The sequence below is a fragment of the Macrotis lagotis genome, chromosome 2 (genome assembly GCF_037893015.1).
Source record: "Macrotis lagotis isolate mMagLag1 chromosome 2, bilby.v1.9.chrom.fasta, whole genome shotgun sequence".
NCBI classification, from domain to species: Eukaryota; Metazoa; Chordata; class Mammalia; order Peramelemorphia; family Peramelidae; genus Macrotis; species Macrotis lagotis.
The window spans coordinates 337,627,506-337,646,716 of NC_133659.1; the positions used below are offsets into that span (position 1 = coordinate 337,627,506).

General features: G+C 46.3%; 2 protein-coding genes across 8 annotated transcripts in view; both read left to right on the forward strand.

Moving 5' to 3' along the window:
* TTLL8 (tubulin tyrosine ligase like 8) overlaps positions 1-4,943 on the forward strand; it is a 78,566-nt gene extending 73,623 nt beyond the window's left edge. For all 7 annotated transcript variants that reach the window (XM_074227231.1, XM_074227230.1, XM_074227234.1 and 4 more), the window contains 3 exons: positions 4,008-4,138; positions 4,488-4,590; positions 4,897-4,943. In XM_074227231.1, the coding sequence (XP_074083332.1) occupies positions 4,008-4,138; positions 4,488-4,590; positions 4,897-4,928 (266 nt within the window). In that variant the 3' untranslated portion in view covers positions 4,929-4,943. The remainder of the gene's footprint in view (positions 1-4,007; positions 4,139-4,487; positions 4,591-4,896) is intronic.
* A 1,812-nt stretch (positions 4,944-6,755) lies between these two features.
* The window catches only part of IL17REL (interleukin 17 receptor E like), a 43,664-nt gene continuing 31,208 nt past the window's right edge, over positions 6,756-19,211 (forward strand). Inside the window, exon 1 of the mRNA XM_074227237.1 lies at positions 6,756-11,903. Coding sequence (XP_074083338.1) covers positions 11,802-11,903 — 102 coding nt within the window. The 5' untranslated portion in view covers positions 6,756-11,801. The remainder of the gene's footprint in view (positions 11,904-19,211) is intronic.

Consider the following 19,211-nt stretch of genomic DNA (forward strand, 5'->3'; position numbering starts at 1 on the left):
CCTCCTACATACTTCAGCTTCAGTATGTCTAGAAAATATGGTAACTCAAGAAGACAAGTTTGAGGATACCTTAACATTCTCTAGGATTCTCTAAGTATACCATTATATTTTCTGCAAAGAGTAATAGTTTGTTTCCTTGTTGCCTATTCTAATTCCTTCCATTTTTATTCTCTTACTGCTATAGCTCACATTTCTAATGCAATATTAAATAATAATGGTGATAATGGGTAGCTTTGTTTTACCCCTGATTTTATTGGGAAGGCTTCCAGCTTAAGCCCATTACAAATAATGCTTGCTGATGGTTTTTAGATAAAATATTATCATTTTAAGGAAAGATCAGTTGATTCCCAACTTTCTGGTATTTTTAATAGGAATGATTTGATCAAAAATTTTCTGCATCTTTTGAAATAGTATGATTTTTGTTGCTTTTACTTTTGATTTGGTCAGTTATGCTGATAGTTTTCCTAATTCTGAACCAACCCTACATTCCTGGCATAGATTTCACCTGCTTATAGCTTATGATCTTTGTGATAACATTGCAATTTGAATTCAGTAGGGAAACTGGGTCTGTAGTTTTCTTTCTCTGTGTTTACTCTTCCTGGTTTAAGCAGCAGCTTCTTATTTGTGTCACAAAAGGAATTTTATAGGATTCCTTCTCTGCCTGGTATTACAAATAGTTTATCTAATATTAGAATTAATTGTTCCTCAAATGTTTGGTAGGATTTATTTTTGAATCTATCTGGTCCTGGGGATTTTTCCTTTGGGAGCTCATTGATCTCTGGTTCAATTTCTTTTTTTATAATAGGAAGAATTTGTCTTAGGTTTTCTGAGATTCTATTTTCCCTTCCTGGGTGCATTTAAATCTTCCAAAACTGAGCATCCTTTGACTCCAAAGGGCTCCTTGCAGGGTAGTAGGGCCTACCAGTATATGGGTTCTTGGCAGAGATGGGAGGTCTTGCCATAATGCTTCCCCACCTAACGTATGTCTAGGAGCAACTCAAACTTATATTGCCTGTGAGGTTGGTAAGATAAGAGTCTGACTTTCTCTTTTAGAAGGGTTTTAAGGGGGTTTCACTCTTTTAAAGGGGTGTGTGTCTCCAAATTATCCTCTAAGAGCAGCTAGTACTGTGTGGGACAAGATGTGGTCTAGGTTAGCCCCATTAAGAAGTGCTTCCCTTTGATAAATTTCCTCATGTTTTTTTTTTTTGCATATTCATGGTTGTCTTTCCCTGTAGCATGAATTGCTTGGCTTTCGTTTCAGGATCCCCAGAACCTGGCTCAGAGTTCTGTGGATTCTGGAATTGAAGGATTCACTGTTTTCTATAGTCAGGGCAGCAGTGGCAGAGTTTTTGTTCTGCCCTCAAGGAGTCTGGTTTACTTTGAGCTAGGACCTCCTTTTACTGTGCCTGAAGAAAGACAAGGGACAAGAAATCTAGTTGTGCTGACTTAGAATTCTGTCTTTAGGTCCCATGAAAGAGGAGTGGGGCTGGGGTGGGGTGGAGAATTTCCATAGTCCTCTGTACTGATAAGACCCCATCTGGAATGTGGTGGACATTAGCTGGAGAACATCCAGAGAAGGGAAACTTGGGATAATCGGGTGAATTAAGTTTCTACTATATCAAGACTGAAGACCTTGGGGATGCTTGGACTTGGAGGCGGGGACATGAGAGCTATCATTACATTTTTTTGTTGTTTTTGCAAGGCAATGGGGTTAAGTGACTTGCCCAAGGTCACACAGCTAGGTAATTGTTAAGTGTCTGAGGTCACATTTGAACTCAGGTGCTCCTGACTTCAGGGCCGGTACTGTATCCACTGCACCACCTAGCTGCCCTATTATCACATTTTGAAGGGCTGTCAAATGGAAGAAGGACTCCAGAGTTAGGAGTAATGGGGATTGGCATAGGTTAGATGGAAGGAGACTCTTACAGTCATGGTGAGTTCCCTGCTAAGGAGAGATCCTTGAGCAAATAGGAGGATCATTTGTTAGGGGATGTTGTACTGTTTGTCTAGGTGAGGGATGGACTCCCATCCCAGAGATCTTGTGGAGGTTTTCACATCTCAAGTTGGGAGCAGGCTAGCCAGTCTGCTGCCAGTAATCTACATTCCTCAGGGCATGAGATGAGTGAATGAATGACAGTCACCAAAGGCCCCTGCTGCTCACTTGGATTTTCTCTCTGGTCTAAGGAGAAACCCAGCAGACTAGGAAAAGGAAACTGCACCAGCAAGACAAACTGCTCTGCTTCGAAGGAAAGAGTCAGACCACAGGCAGCAGCCTCAGAAAGTATCTGAATTTCAACAAGGAAGTTTCTGTTCCTCAGTCAAAGGGCAGGAAAGCCCTTGAGCTTGAAGAGTCACTAGCCAGAAGGGACCAGGGGATTGAATGCCATGGGCTAGGCTACCCTGGTGGAATTAGAGAAGGATAGGAAAGCATTGTGCAGATTATGGGGACCCTATGAATGGTGTCCACAGCACCATTATTCATGGTTCTGTTTTTCAGTAAAGTTCTTCTAGAAGAAGTCTGGAGCAAGTCACTAGCCTTCTTTTGTAGACTCTATTGCCCAGGTGGATAAAATGTCTTCTATTTGTAAATGAATCAAAGAATTAGGGCAAAGGGGATGATCCAAGTTGCCAGCAGTCTTCCCCCAATCCCAGATGCCTGGGGAAAGGAAGGACACGGTGACCTTTGCTGATGCCATCTTGAAATGTGATGTTGGCAGCACACAACTAACCCTTTGTTTAAGAGAGCACCCGCTTCTCACTGAACCCAGGCCTTGGCTTTGCTTTCCTTTTTCACTGTTCCTTTTTTCAAAGAGCTTTCCTGTCTATAATCTCACAAGGAAGGGAATATAAAAAATGTCCTCAGTACTCCTAATTTACCCCAAATCACACCCGATGGATTGGCATAGCTAGTGAACTCTACTTTGTAAGGGAAGGTGACCATACCTGGAAAACATTTTTATCCTGCAATATCGGGGCTCTGCGAGACAAGAATCATCAAGGTTACCAAGGAAGATTTTCTGAACACCCCCTCAACATATTAGTGGAGTGGTGCCCACATCACCATTTCAAGGGAAGACAGAGCTAATGGAGCCTTCTTTGTGTGCCTTTTTCTTCCCTTTATTTGGAAACAATTCAGGGTGATGACCAGATGCCTCTGTTTAGATATGTCACTTAAGGTGGAGGACCAGGGCATCCCATCTTGTCAAGATTCATCAGGCCCTTCTAGATCCCCTTTCTTCCCCAACCCCCACCCTCAATGCTTTTCTTCCTCTTTCTATGTGTTGTTTTTCTCTCATTAGATTGTGAACTCCTTGAGAAGGGCAAGGACAATAAACATTTATTGGGGCAGCTAGATGATAAGTGGTTAGAGCATTCAAGTCAGAAAGACTTGAGTTCACATCTGGACCCTGACACTTCCTAACTGGGAGACAAGTTGCTTCACCTCTGTTTACCTTTATTTCTCTGACTATAAAATGGGAATAGTAAAAGTACCCACCTGTCAAGGCTGTTAGGAGCAAACATATAAATGCTTATTCCCTCCCACCCCAGCATTGATTGATTAATTGATGGACCCAAATCCTTCTGCGCCCACTTGTTATTGAGGATTCCTTATATCATTACTCCCTGGATTAGGGCCATTGTGTAGTAAGAGGATGTACATGAATTCCACAGGTAAGAAGATATGGAGAAATGCAGTTATTTGTATGCTTGTCCAGCTTCCTATACTCAGCCTCTAGGACTTCTACTGCTCCACGGCAGAGCCTGGGCTGTGTGAGAGTTGTTTGTTTAGTACCAGCCTTGGATTCTTGGAGGCAATAGATATTTAAACAGTGATTACCAAAGTCACTGAAGAGCCCATCGATCGATGGTACTGCCATTGAGAAAATGAAGCCAGATGAATCAAGACATCTAATTACCTTTCATTTTTGTGACTATGTCGATGGGCTTGATGATGCTCTGAGGAATCTGAATCCTAGGATACATGGCTCTCGTCTTTCTGACAACAGGTTCTAAGCATCACCCGACCTTCCTGAAATTGTCCCCCCAGCCCTGCAGGATGCCAGTGAGCCCACTGCACGACTACCGAGAGGGGTGTCTGCCTAGTACAGTCACCCACCGGCCTGAGATGATTATGGAGGTATGCCCTGGCTTCTTGTCCTACTGGGGGCCCTTCCTAGGCCCAGCATGGGATAATGGACAAGACCCTTACCTAAAGTCACCATCACCAAAGAGGAGGTGTGGTGGCTGCCACTGACTGGAAAAATCCCTTGTAAAAGCCATGGTCTTTGCATTGCATCACTGGTGCTTCGGCCCTTTTCCGTGGGAAATTTCATCTTAAAAATCACCATGAAACCAAGAGACCCCAACCATCTCCTACTGTTCACATTATTCAGAGAAAGGGCTCAAGGAGGAGATGAAGGGAAGGACTAAGATTGATCTTGGAGGCGTCGAGGCTAGAAGAGAACTTGAAAACCCTCACTTTACAGGTGAAGGACCTGAGATCCAATCTGGAAGACCAACTCTCTGGGACTGGAGGCCCGCGAACTCTCATTGGCCCAGAAGGGGGCGACGCTGACTCACCATCAGCCTGTAGGCTGTTGTAAAGGGTGTATACAATGAGCTTCCCAAATGTTCTCTCTCCTTCCCTCCTCCCTCCCTGGGGTGCTCATCTCCAGACCTGGGGACAAGGAGACCCCCCCCCAGGGTGACTTCTGTCTCTCTTTCCCCATGGCATCATGTTGTGACCCATATTCACCTAGGGCATCTCCCTGGGCAGGAACTGATTCTGCCCCAAGCCCAATGCCTCCCTTGCTTTCCTTTGTTGAAAGACTCACTTCCTCTCCCATACTTGGAGGAAGGACAATTTCTTTCCCCACTTTTGTCTTTGTACCCCAGTACCTACAGCACCTACAGCGTGCCTGTCTTGAGATGGTGGAGGCACTCAACAGGTGACTGTGGAATGGGAATGGTGGAATGGCTCTAATTTAAACTGAATTTTGAATCTCCCAATAGTTTCTATTGAGAGAGAAAAACTAAGAGGTGATAATAGATCCAATGATAAATGTGCCTGTCGTCATCACGTGGTTTTGTGTTCAAATGTTGCTGAGTGAAGTCCTATTTTATTCATGAGGAATCATGATCCCACTGTCTCCTAATTCCTCTTCCCTCAATGCAGCAGCATCCACCCAAGGTCCTAGAAGCTCTTCCCTGTCTTTTCTGGACTTGTGAAAGAAGAGGCCAGAAGAAGGAGGAAAGGGAGGAAGGAAGGGAGGGAAGAAAGGGAGGAAGGAAGGAAAGAAAGAGTATAAGTGGCCCTTTCTCTATGAGGGACAGATTCAAGAAGGAAAGCCATAGGAGGGTATCCTGGAAAGTTACCCTTCTGCTTCCTTGCTTCTAGAAAAATGAGTTCACCCCAAAGATCTTAGAATCATAGACTTAGAGTCCATCCCCACTTATGTTCAAAGACCCAGCAAGTAAGTAACTATTTGGAGTAGGATTGGAACTTAGATCTTGCTGACTCCAAGTCCTGCAGCCCTCTTCACTAGATCCCAGGGAGCTTTGCTCCCCACTCCCTCCTCAAATTTGTCCATGCACGTTGCCTTTGCCTCTGTGATGTTCTATCTCATAGCAGGCAAGGCTGTAACAATCTCAGCCCCTACTGACCCTGATGAACCAGCCTAGATCACATAGATGAACCAGCCTAGATCAACATAATCTAGAACATGAGGTTCCAGAAACAGCTGAGAGTCTGGGGGTTATCTTTTCTAGACTGTAATGCATGACAACGTGGTAATAATTTAGTTGGTTAGACTTGATTAGCTTTTAGGAAGAGGATATTTGCTAAGATAGAATAGTTGGTTTAAAATATGTCATTCCCCCTCCCCCAAAAAAGCCTGTGGCACACTTTCCTATAGGAACTTAGAGAGTGGGGGGGGGGGAGTGGGTTCAGGTTTAGAGGTCACATATGGCACCAGGGATGTTTGGGATGGAGTGGGGTGGGGTGGGGTGGTAACTCAGATTGTTTGCTGGAAGTCCATTTCTCTCCTTTGGGGAAGGCTCAAGGAGGTTTCTGCCAGACTCCTTGTAATGATGCAGAGCTGTATCCAGTCCTTGGCTCCTGATGGAGACATTGCCATCAGCTGATTTGGGGACCCTGCACACACACACAGAGTTTACCATGGCCTGCTACAATTTCCTAGGTGATGTATCCCAAGTTCAACCCATTTGGCTATTTTTGAGACGTGGCCTCGACCACCCTGAAGATAACTGGGCAGTTTCTCCCTATCTGGGGCAGGCAGGCTGTTTTAACCTGGCTAGGGTGTAACTCAAGCTGTCTGGTCACTTGTTGCAGTGGGTGGGAGGATTGCTTTGAGTTGTTCCTCCAGTGGCCCACCCTGACATGTGTCTGTGCCATATTTCTCCTTTTAGATTGTAAGCTCTTTGAGAGCAGGAGCTCCATTTTTCATGTTTAATCTTCCAGGACAGAGCCTTCCACATGGTGAGTGTCTGTTAATGTTTGTGGGGAGGAGAGCTCTGCTTTTCTGTCTGGGGCTGCTTTGGGTTCTTCTGCACGGCTTTTCAAGCCACTTTCTATCTTGCTCTTTGCAGGTTTGCAGAGAAGCATCCAATCCTCCTGCCTCATTTGCAAAGAAACATTCCACCTGGAGAAGACTTGCAAACAGTGTAGTTCATTTTGTGCCACCATCTTACAAGGAAATGTCTACGTATCTCTTACTGGTCAGTCAGAAGGCTAATCCAAAAGAATGAAGAAGTTGTGGAACCTCTTGAAACACCCACTTTCCTAGAAAATTTATAGCAACCTACATGGATTCCAAAACAGTCTGATTTATTGTGTGTGTTTTTTAAACAAACAAGCAAAACAACAAAAAAACCCATTCATATAAATGATGAGCCGTGTGTATGGAGTCTTTTCAAGCTCAGTTTTCAGGGGAATGACCTGCTTTCCACAGTAGAATTTTTTTACAGACGGCAGGTTTGTAAAGTTGCCTCATGTGTTTCTGACCTACTGAGCCTGCTTTGAGAGAAGGTTGGACTTGGCTGAAAACTAAGCCAACCCAGAAGTTGGAGCCTTGTCCCAGCAGGATTTCAGCCAGCAGGACAGAGGCTTCACCAGCTTTCGGCCTCCCCTGGGTTCCCTTGGTGTGATACTGGTGGAGAATGTGGTTAATTCAGGTGATGAAGAATGAGCACCCAGCTTCATTACAGCATCATGGGATCGTAGGCTTAGAACAGGAAGGGATCATAGAGGTCATTCCCTCAATGCTCACCTATGTCTCTCAAACCCTAGTCACATTGCGATGTTTTGGGGCTCAGTTCTTTAAAGATCCAAATGTTTGCTTTGGAAATGAGGATGGGGCAACTAGGTTCACAGTGGTTAGAGCACTGATGCTGAATTCAAATCTAACCTCAGACACCTGTGTGACTGGGCAAATCACTTAACCCTTTTGCCTTGCAAAAAAAAAAAAATGAGTACCGGACTAGATGGAGATGAAGACTTAGGGATCCAGCCAACTTAATAAAAGCCCGCCAAAGCAGGGGGTGTCCAGTTTTCAGGAGAACAGATGTACAGATGGTACAAAGTGTTGAACAGAGGAGTGTGACCCAGAAAGCAGGAGAAGGAAGGATTAGTGAGGACCATGGTATTGGGAAATGGGCTTGGCAGGTTCCTCTGGCTTGTCCACACTGGTGTTTAGCTTTCTTAAAAGAATGGGGTGTGGATAGTTGGGCTCTAATGAACTATACCCGATTTTTCAGGTAAATACTAGAAAAATGTCTTTGGGGGAATAGCTTTTCCATCCACCAGATTTTCCTGGGGCATGAGTGGCTATCCTGTCATGCTCAAGAGTGTCTCCCTTCCCCATTGATTTGGGGACAGTTGCTCCTTTTTTGCTGTTCTTTGAACAGTTCAATGGTACAAGGAGAAAAGGCTGGTCTTAGTGGTGAGAAGACTTACATTGGAATCTTTCTGGAAACTGTGAATCCTGGGGAAGTCACTTCACCACTCAGCCTCAGTTTCCCCATCTCCAAAATGGCAATGATGATAGCACCCATTAGGGCTGTTGTGAGGGTCCAATGAGATGATGTCTGTACAGGACTTCGCAGACCTCTTTCAGTTTCTCTATTAAGGTTAGCTGTTGGCTGACAGGATCACTTCTAGCTCTGGACCCTCCTTGTTCTGTGATTGTCTGTGATCTTCACCTGATGATGATGTCCTGGCCCTGATGTTCTGAAGGCCAGAAGGCAACAGGGACCAGGGAAATCTGTTTGGTTTTCCTACTTTTGAAAGATGAGTTGGGGGGGATTGGGCTTCTCCCACCTGGAATTTCATTCCTTAGAGCTATGTAGGATGATGTCTAGTATGAGCAGACTGCTTTTCTGGGGAGAATATGAAGGATTTTGGTGCCAGGAAGTCCTGGGATCACATCTCAGGCTGATATTTAACCTTTCTGTGCCAACCTCGAGGGTCCTAACCATCTAAATCTCTTGTCCTATGAGTTCACTCTCAAATTTCATGGAAAGATTAAGAGACTGTCACCAAAAGGGGGCAAAGCTGACATCTACCTTGGACAGAGGCAGCATTTAGTGGAAGATCTAAGAGGACAGTCAAGATAAAACAATTGGATTCAACCTTCCTTCCCTCTCCTTTCTCTTCTTTGTGGAATGAAAACACTAAGAGGTTGCCCCATTCAGAATTTATTTTCATCCTCACTAAGTGGAGTAACCTTAATGTCTGCCTTGGAATTCCTAATGACTGTCTTCTGACCTGCACTGATGGACTTTAGTGTGGCAGAGCATCCAGGATTGCCTGCATTGAGGTAGTTTCTTCCTTCCTCTCCAGGGAGTCCCCAGTTCTTTGTATCAGTAACCAAGATTGGATCCATGCTGTTGCCTTGGATTCTGCCATTGTGGCCATCTACCTTGTAAAGCTGTTCTGACTGAGATGGGAGGAAAGATCAGGTTTAGCCTATGTTCTGTTTGTCCTTACTGCACTAAACAAAATAAAAGACCGCAAGAGAAAGAGGAAAGACACCTGGGAGTGAGAGATCCACATACTCTGTTCTAGAGCAGTGTGGAGAGCCTAGTACTCCCTAGCTGGCAGAATCGGATTAAAGAAAAGCACCATAGAGATGGGCACTGTTAGTAAGGTGTGGCATTTGAGGCAAAGTAAAAGAAAGAAACCAGGACAGCTAGGTGGCACAGTGGATAGAGCAATGACCCTGGAGTCAGAAGGACCTGAACTCAAATCCAGCCTCAGACACTTAAACCTACCTGGGTGACCTTGAATAAGTCACTTAACTCCATTGTTTTGCAAACAAGCAAGTAAGCAAAAGAAACTAGAATCAAGACCCCAGAATCCTGATGGAAGTTGGAGTTATGGATATCCCTGCCTCCCATTAATGAAAACTCTCCTATGGGGCCCTAAACTGTACCTGGGTAATTAACCAGGAACCAGTCGAAGAAGTGCTGTGCCCTCCCCTCATTGCCCCTTAAGTCACCCAAGGAGGAACTTAACCTTTGGGATGTCTACTTTTGTGATAGGGTTGAAAGAAGCTCATCTGGTATCTTGCTCAGTGGGGAGCAGGTGGGGTGAGGTGAGGAAGGGTGGAAGGAGAAAAGAAACCATTGTTTATCCCTCCCTCCCTCTCACCCAGCCATCCATCAAGCCTGGGTGGGATTTGACACTCACCAGCTGAACTGCCATTTAGTGTATGGCCAGCCAGCAGTGGTCAAATGGCCAGTTAACTCCATGGTTGTCCTTTAGACCACTTTTCATTGAGGATTCTAGCCTGGGCTCACATGCAACCCTAAGTCTTCATCTGCCTGGAGGTCCAGAGTTAACATGACCCACCACACATTCGATTTGGTGTCTTTCCATTCATGACTTAAGCCCATTTGCTTCCATTACTAGTCTGTGGTTTTATATGTGTGCTATCTCCTTCCCAGAACTGATGGTTTCCTGACTCCTATACTCCTTTAGGGAGATGATGGATCAGGGTTGTCCTCTCCAGAGAGGAATTCCCCCAGAAATTATGTAAATTTAATGCCACACTTCCACTTTGTTTCAACTTGCCCTATCAGTCAGCTTTGAAAGATTTGGCTTGGCATTGACCTCAATGCCATTTCCTTCTTGGAGCAGGGGAGGTCCTGGAGGGTGGGGAGAGAAAAGTGGAGGTGAGAGCCAGGTTCAATTCTTTCCCTTTTGGCACATCTAAGAGGGAAGGTGGGTGTGGATGGTTGCTTCTTTGACATCTTGAGGGCATGATGCTTAGGCATTCCTCGGCATGGCTGCCACCAAAAGTGTATGGGACAAAGCAGGCTGACATTTCATATATGATCTCTATATGATCTACATATGAAATGAACACTACAAGAAATTTGGCCTTCCAGAAGGATCTGGAATCTATTCAGCCATCCTGTAAATTCCACTCCATAGCACATTTACTTGGGGGGGGGGGTGACAGATCAGAAGTGTCCAGGATGGAGATGGGAGCAACTCGTGCCTGCTGAGGCCAAGAGAGCCTCAACAGCTTTGACACACTACTCAGGGATCTCAGGGGTGGGGACTTGGGGTTTGTCATTCTAAAATGAACCAGATATTGAGGAGGGACTGGGATTGGGGAGAGGCAGGGGGTCATCTTCAGGAAAGGAGGAATGTCACCTGGGTTACACCTTGAGGGAGAGGATTAGTGAAGAGAGAGGTTCTTACAGACTTGAGAGTCAACTTGTCCACAGGTGGCAACACGGAGCCACTGACGTTATTTGAGTGAAGAAGTGTTGGAGATCTAGATCCGCTAGACCTAGCAGGGGGCGGCTAGGTGGCACAGTGGACAGAGCACCACCTTAGAGTCAGGAGGACCTGAGTTCAAATCCAGCCTCAGACACTTGACTACCTATCTTTGGGACCTTGGGCAAGTCACTTAACCTCATTACTCTGCAAAAAGAACACAAACAAAACAAACCAAAAAGAGGGAATTTTGTACATCCAGATAGTGTACATCGAGATGGCGGGGGTCGCTAGGTGGCGCCAGAGTGCAACCAGCCCTGAGCTTGAAGGCAGAAGATTCATTTTCCTGAGTTCAAATCCAGCTACAATCCCTTCCCAGTGGTGTGACCCTGGACAAGTCACTTCACCCTGTTTACCTTAGTTTCCTCCTCTGTAAACTGAACCAGAGAAGAAAATGGCGAACCACTCCCATACTGTTGCCAAGAAAACCCCTCTTGGGGTCACAAAGCGTTGAACACGACTGAAACGATTCAACAACCAAGTACAAATGATTAGTTGTAGCATCCTGGATCTGGAAGAGTGTTTGAGAAATCGGCCAATCCAGGCAACGGAATTTCTACAGTTCATTTCCACGTTGAGGATCTATTGTGTATAACCATACCTCAGATTCTTAAGGTATTTCACAGTTTCTACCATATGTTAAATTCTAACATACATTCTTACACATATCAGATTTAATCTTCACTGTGTGACCTCAGGTAAACCCCCTTCTTCAAAATGGGGTGATTGGACAATATGTCCTCTGAAACTGGAATCTTTTGTGAGTCTAAGAATTCTAGTCTCTCAACTGCTCCCAGCTCCCTCCCCAGGGAGAATTGATGTCTTTTGATCCTCAAGGAGCTTGAACAAATGAGCACATGGCTTTTTGATCTGCCTCCCCTTAAAGAGTTAAACATGGGATCCCTGCCCTATTTATAGGAGTGACAGTGGCTGAGCAAGGAAGTAGAGAGACCAGCCTCCAGGAGAACCTCCCTGGCTCCCCACAGCCTCAGAGATGCTTCCAGGAAGTACCATCATTTTTCTAACCCTGGTCTGGGGGACCCGGGAGGGGCAGACTAGATCCCAGATTGCAGAATGTGGTTTTGCCTGCTCAGAGGTAAGTTCTTCTCCTCTTCCCAAGACTTTTTAATAGTCTGTGTTCAGTCCGGGCTGGCAGAAACTTGGGGAAGGGCTCCCAGGATCTCCTTAGTCATGTTTGCATCAATCCTGCCCGGGCAGTGGGGGCCCCAGCGCCCTCCAATAACCATTGGGGAAATGACAGGCTGGCTGAAGAAATACTGATGGCTGGTCTACTTACTGAGTCAGGACCCCCAGGATCCAGGAACGGGGTGCTGAACTACCAGCAGTGTTAGATCAGTGAGGATTAGATGCTGAGTTTATCCTGCCTTTTATAATAAAGGGAAAGGACTATTGGCTCCGTGGAACCTTTTGGGAAACTGAATTTGTTGTTCAAACCTTTCCTTGGATCTTCTGGTCTCCCTGATGGGCTATTCCTGAACCCTTAGTCTCTTGCTCCTGGGGTGATGTTTGCTAGCCAGTGTTCTAGGTGTTTTGAAGCCAAACTGCATATCTGAAGCCATTTCTAGATGAATTCAGGCCCCAAGTGTGAGGGGCCTGTGGGGTAGGGGGTCAGCTCTGTGGTGACTGGGGACACACTTGAGCGGGTGCCCCTGAGGCTGTGCATGAGAATAGAACAGTATGTGTCCTTTCCCAACCATTTCCCTCTGGTTCTCATCCATCATGCCATGGTCTTCGTTGTGAGAAGAGCTAAGAAAAGCAGCCATTCAAGGGAGAGTGGGAGAACAGATGGGCTCTTGTGGGAAGCTCCAGCCCACCAGCCTCCTTTAACAGCAACTTGGGCCACTGGCACAGGGGGTCGGGGTGCTCTCGTAGTGCTGGGGGCCCTGGAGCCAGAGCAGTTCCTAACTGCCTAATGCTTTAAGCTTACAAAGCCTACAGAGCTAGGAGGGAGCCCATGAAAGGCCCTAAGAGAGGCAGAGGGCAGTGGTAGGAGGCAGGACCCCTCCCCAAGAACATGGCACTCATGTCAATCACTAGAGACCTCAGCAGAGCCTGGGAACAAGGGAAGGATTGGATGGGACTGATGAAGGTGAAAGCACTTTGATAAGGGAAGGGAGCAGATACCTTAGAAATCCTAGAACCCAGAACTCTTTGGAGTTTTTTGGAGCCAGGTAGCATGCTAGACTCTCATGATACAGAGACAGAAACAAGAAATTGCTTTGGGGCACGTGTCCCAAATCTGCAAAGCGTTCATGTACCAGACGCGGGCAGTCGTGGATAGATATTTCCTCAGTGAGGGGTAGTGGAGAGAGCCCAGGAAAGCTAATACCCACTGTGTGACCATGGACAAGGGCGGTTAGACTTAGGGGATTAATAAGGTCCTTTCAAGCTCCTGCATTCTGAGATGCTTCCATTGATCCAAGGGTACAGGCAAGTGAAGGGAGGGGTGTGAGGAGGTGGAAACCGTCTATAGCTATAAGGTCCTTGCCTTCAAGGACCTTCTTCTTGGAGAAGTTTGAGCTATCACTTAGCAAAAGAACAGCCAAAGAGACAATTGGTAAAGGAGGTTTGAAGAAGGTCTTTGCTGAAGTCCAACAAACCATCTGGTATCAAGGGAAAACATTGGGACTTAAGTTTTGCCTAGCTCCAAACATTAACCTGAAGAATGACAGTGGCCAAGTCATTGTACTTTTCTATTTGGAATTTCTTTCTCCAGTATAAAAATATTAGGCCCTCAAGGGAAGGAACCTGTGTCACTTTTGTGCCAACACATAAGTCCTTAATAATTACTTAGTGATTGTAAATTGGGAGGGCTTAGACTGGACTTCTAAGGGTCATTCTTTTCAGCTCTAGCCTGTCTACTCAATGACCATGTAAAGGGAGTGAATGATTCCCCCTGCCCTCGGAGAACTCCAAATCTAGTTGGCAAAACAAAAATGGTAATAGTAACTGGAGAATGTTCCATAAAGAATGGAATCAAAAGCAGTGACCAAGGTCCATTGACTGGTGCTGGAGGAGCTCATAGAGCATAGAAAGATGATAGAGAGAGAGCTTTTGGATGGGACTGGGGCACAAGGACACTTGTTTGAGTTGAAAATGGGGGAAAGTGATATTAAAGGCACAAAGAGAAAGAATGAACCTGGAGGATTTGAAGGATAATGAGAAGACCAGCTTGACAGGGAAGCAGGATGTCTTTGGAGAATCCATCATCAACTTTTTCTCAAGAATCTGGGGGAGATTAAGATGGGGAGTATCATGAAAGAATGACTTGAGTGGAAAGAGCCCTACTCATCCATGGGACTTAAATGAGACAAGTCTTGCCTCCCGGTCATGCTGATGAGATCTTTGGGGAAAGTCTGCAGACACTCACCCTCCTGAGCTGTGGTGCCAGCTAGCCTTCCATTCTCAAAAAACCAAGGAGCTGATGCCATCATAATCTGGCACAACAACTGCATCCAGAGGCTGCCCAGGAGGGGCCTGGATGGGTCTTGGTGGTCTCATCAGTCTGTCCCTGGAGTCATTTGGGATTGCTCTAAACCTGCCAGTAAAGGGTTTGTTTTTCCAACCTGACCCAACTGGGGTCAAGTTCAGGAAATTCTCCTGCCTCTTCTGCCCACTGCAGTTCCAGCTGGCCCTTTGATCTTGTCTTCATTGAGCCCTTTCTGGGTAGTATGAACGCAGTTTCTCTTGACTTCAGGACACCCAAACAAAGCTGTACTTGTGGAGGACAGCTCATGGCTATAGGGTGTCCAGGCAGGGAAGGCTCCCTCCCTAGAGCGGGATGAAAGAGAGCTTGAACTATCTCACCTTGCTCAGACATTGGCCTCAGCACCCACTCAGGACCCCAAATCCAAGCCAACCAGTACCCAGGCAGCCCCACCTCAACTCAGTTTGGTTGCCACCTCAGGCCTCCCAAGCTGGGGTGTGAAGGTCCTGTCTCTGAGTCCCAGCCATCAGATATGGTCACAAGGAGTCAATGGACAGGATGGGACTGGGCAGTTTTCCAAGAAGATTTGCAGAAAAGGGTTAACCCAGGTTAAATCAGACTACAAGGACAGTTGGGGATTTCCCTCCACTTTTGCTAATGTTTGGTGGAGGAAGATAACCATGAAGATGAATATTTTGGTAGGGGAAACATCTTCATAGAGAATGTTGATGGGCAGCTGCAACAGTGATAAACTGTGCCTCAGTGGACTGAACCATAGAGGGATTTTAAGACATGCTCCACAGACATTGTCCTATTTCCCTTTCTCTCCTTTACCTGGCCCCTCCTAAACTTGACCAAAAAGCTGTATTCAGGCCCAAGTTTCATTGTCTCCTGATCCTCCCCTTCTCTGAGATTCTCAGCCCCATCCCTACCTATTATTAGCATCAAACTGACTTGTGAACCTCCTCCCATGAGGAAATTCCCCCATTTGGGGAAGCCCTCATATTTTCTTCCACTTTTCTTGCTGATTTCCTTCCCCAAGAGTTTCTTTCCTAGAGGGAACTCTTTACAAACCTCAGTCTCCCACCCTTGAGGGTTTTTCAGTCACTTGAGTAGGGAGTATGTTTATAGCAAGAGGGAACTTAGGACCCTGAGCCTCTAGGAGAAGGCCAGTTGGCACTAGAATGAGGGGCTTTCTTTGGAGAGATCTACTCTATCCTGAACAGGACCAAGATGAGGCTCGGGTCCCGGCCCCTCCCTCCTCCCCCTACTGATGAAGGCATATTTACGGGGAAGGGGGTGTTACAAGTCACTGACGAATATTTCAAGAACTGGGAAATTTTAATCCTTTGCCTCCAAGCTCCAAGTTGTGAAATTTCGTTTTCATAACATCTCTTTTCAACAATAAGCTGGGCTGTGTCCAGATCAGGGCCAGGGCCAGAGGATGGGAAGGCATAGAAAGAGGAAGCAGGGGGACCAGGTGGGATTCCCCAGTTACCACGACTGTCAACCTTCCCCCCCCCCCAGAGTTGGAGAAGCTTTCCCTGGAAGTGACTCACTTAACCCTTTCTGGGAATCACTTCCTCCCTTGGATGGGAGGCAGTGGGTAGGCCCATGTGTTCCAATCAGACCTAGGTTCCATGGAGGGGGAAATAAGCATGAACCTTCCCTTGAAGGGATCCCACAGAGTTGGAGCAGTCAGGGAAAACTTCTGGAAATTGGGTTTGACTTAGGTAAAGGCCCAGCCATGGGGAGGCTGGAGATACAAGGAGCAGAACAACCATAAGCCTGAAGCCTAAGGATGTACCTCAGTTTCACCCTCTGTAAAATCTAGATGGTCTCTGGAGGGAGTCCTCTCCATTCTCCACCTTGCGGCATTGTCAAACAGATGATATCTGGATGGTCTTCCATCTTCCCTCTCCCTGCTGGCAGCTGCCCCCAGCTGGCAGACCTCCCTCAGATGACAACCGGCCTCGGCCAAGGAGCTCAGCACCCAGGGCTACTGTTTACTCCTTCCTCTGGCACTAAAGATTTCTGTATGCAAATCCCTTTGGCCAGACCTGCCTCTGGAAGGAGCTGATGGGGGTGAGGATAGCAATCACTCTGCTCCCCAAATAAGGGGCAGATCTAATCCCTCTTCTTTGCCAATGCAAATAAAGCTGAACTGGAGGAGGCAGAGCCAAGACCTGAGCCCTGGGGGTGTCAGCCTCAGCCCCTGCCTCTCTCCATGGGCCTGTCTGTTCTGTCTTTCCCTCTGCTTCTGACTCCATTTCTTCCTCTATCTCTGCTTCTCGTTGTTTCAGTCTCTAGTTCTCCCTGAGTCTGTCTCTGTCTCTGTCTTTGCCTCTGACTCTCCTTCTTTCTGTCTATCTCTGCCTTAACTTTGGGATCTTGGAAAACACTGGACAAGGAATCGATGACACAAAATCTCGTGTTTCTGGTTTATAACTTACTTTCCATCATTATCCATAGATAATCCTGACCAAGGTGGATACCACAGGAAAGGGATGCTTAACCTGGAGGATGTGGATTTTTAAGATATTTCAATAACTTTATATATATATGCATATTATACATTCATAAGAAAGATTTTATTTTGAATTTTACAATTTTTCCCATTCTTACTTCCCTCCCCCACCCCCTACAGAAGGCAATTTGTCAGTCTTTACTTGTTTCCATGGTATACATTGATCCAAACTGAGTGAGAAATCAGATCCTTAAGGAAGAAACAAAGTATAAGAGAACAAGATCAGACAATAAGATAGTGGATTTTTTCCCTAAATTTAAGGTAATAGTCCTTGGTCTTTGTTCAAACTCCATGGTTCTTTCTCTGGATACAGACGGTATTCTCCATTGCAGACAGCCCCAAATTGTCCCTGGTTGTTGCACTGATGGAATGAATGAGTCCATTAAGGTTGAACATCACCCCCATGTTGCTGTTAGGGTGTACAGTGTTCTTCTGGTTCTGCTCATCTCACTCAGCATCAGTTCATGCAAATCCCTCCAGGCTTCCCTGAATTCCCATCCCTCCTGGTTTCTAATAGAACAATAGTGTTCCATGACATACATAGACCACAGTTTGCTAAGCCATTCCCTAATTGATGGACATTCACTTAATTTCCAATTCTTTGCCACCACAAATAGGGCTGCTATGGATATTTCAAAATATCCATATAATCTATAATCCTTTCTTTTATTTTATGCCTTTATAAGGATTTGTTTGAGAAGGGCTCCTGAGGCTTCACCAGTCTGGTTGCCCAAGGGATTCATGTCACAAAAAATATGAAGAACTTTTGTTCTAAGGATGGGGGGGATGGGGAAGTGAGGGAAGAGGCCAGGGGTGACAGAAGGGTGTTGTCTGGGGACGAAACAACTTTGGGAAGATAGCTGGTTTGAGCCTGAGGAAGAGCAGAGATGAGGGAGGAATCTGGGAAGGTGCAGAGCCACCCTTCCTGCAAAGCCTCGGAGTCCCCAAATGGTGCAGGTTTGTCAGGGGGGGAGGAGAGAAGAGGAGCCCCAAGCCCTCTCAGGCTGATGGATGGGGTAGAAATCTGGGGAATCCTGCTCTGAAGGGGGCCCAGATCCTGCCCCGGCAGGAATGCCCTCTCCCCACCCCCTTACAAGGAGCCAGGGTAGGAAGACTCTCACCCCCCCACCCTATTGCAGACCCTCATCTGCTCTTGTCTATTTGTTGAAGCCTGCATTTACATTAGGCTTTCTTCATTGGTAGTCAACTCTTCTCACACAGGAGAGGGAGGATCCATTCCCTTCATCAATGAGGAAAGAGGTGCAGATGCTCAGGCTGACTGGGTCTCCCTCCTAGTCCAGCCTCCTCCATTTCTGAAGGGATTTTCTGACCATGTCACCCTCCTACTCAACAAGCCCCAGCCAGCCCTTATTTTGTCTTTATCAAAATAGAAATGCTTTGGTCTAGTTGGCTTCTGAAGTCCTGTCTGGCTCAGCCCCCTCCAACCTCTTTGGACATGTTTCTCCTCACTATTCAGTACAAGCTAATTGACACTCCAGCCCTCCATTCTCGGGTGTTGACATTGGCAATCTCCCCTGCCTGGAATGCACTCTCTCCTCACCTGTTGGAATGCACTGTGTCCCCACCTCCACACCATGCATTCCCTGTCTCTGAAGCACCACATTCTACACGAGGGCACTCAAAATCCCTTTAGAATCTGTATAGACAGTGGACTGGAGGGAGGAGAGGTTTGAGGGAGAAGGAGCAATTAAGAGAGAATTTTTAAGCATCCAGACTAGAAAATGTGAGGTTCTGACCTTAAGGTGGAGGCTGAGTGAGGAGAGGGAGAGGACCTAGATGGGAGAGGAAATGAAGAAGTAGAAATGGTAAGATCTGATTGGCTCTTGGGGCAAGGGAGGGGGAGGAATGGGGATGCTGGCTCAGTCTGGCACCTGTGAGGCTGGAAGGAGGTGGATGGCTTCTACAGAAATAGGAAAGGCCAGGAAAGGGAAGGGTTTGAAGAGAAAACACTGAGGTTGAGATGTCTCTCAAACCTTTAGTGTGAAAGGTCCAACAAACAGTTGGTGATAATGAGACCAAAAGTCAGAGGGGAGGCAGGAACTGAACATTTAGTTCTGGAAATCATCTTCTGACAAATTATACTCATGAGAGCCAATGAGGTAACCAGGAGAAAGTGTAGGGGAGGAAGAGACAGGGCTTAGGACAGGCCCTTGGGGAACACCCACAGTCAGGGACTTGGTATAGATAAGGAGTCAGAAAAAGAGACTGAGAAGAAGTGGTCAGACAGGTCAGAGGAGAGGACAGAGCTTCCAGGAAGAGAGGGTGGTCAAAGCTGGGGAGAGATCAAGGAGGATGAGGATTGAGAACAAATCATCAGATTTGGCAATTAAACTCAGTAACTGTATTTCTGGATCTAGAGGCTGGACCACCATCTGGGACATAGTAGGCACTCACTAAATGCTGGTTGA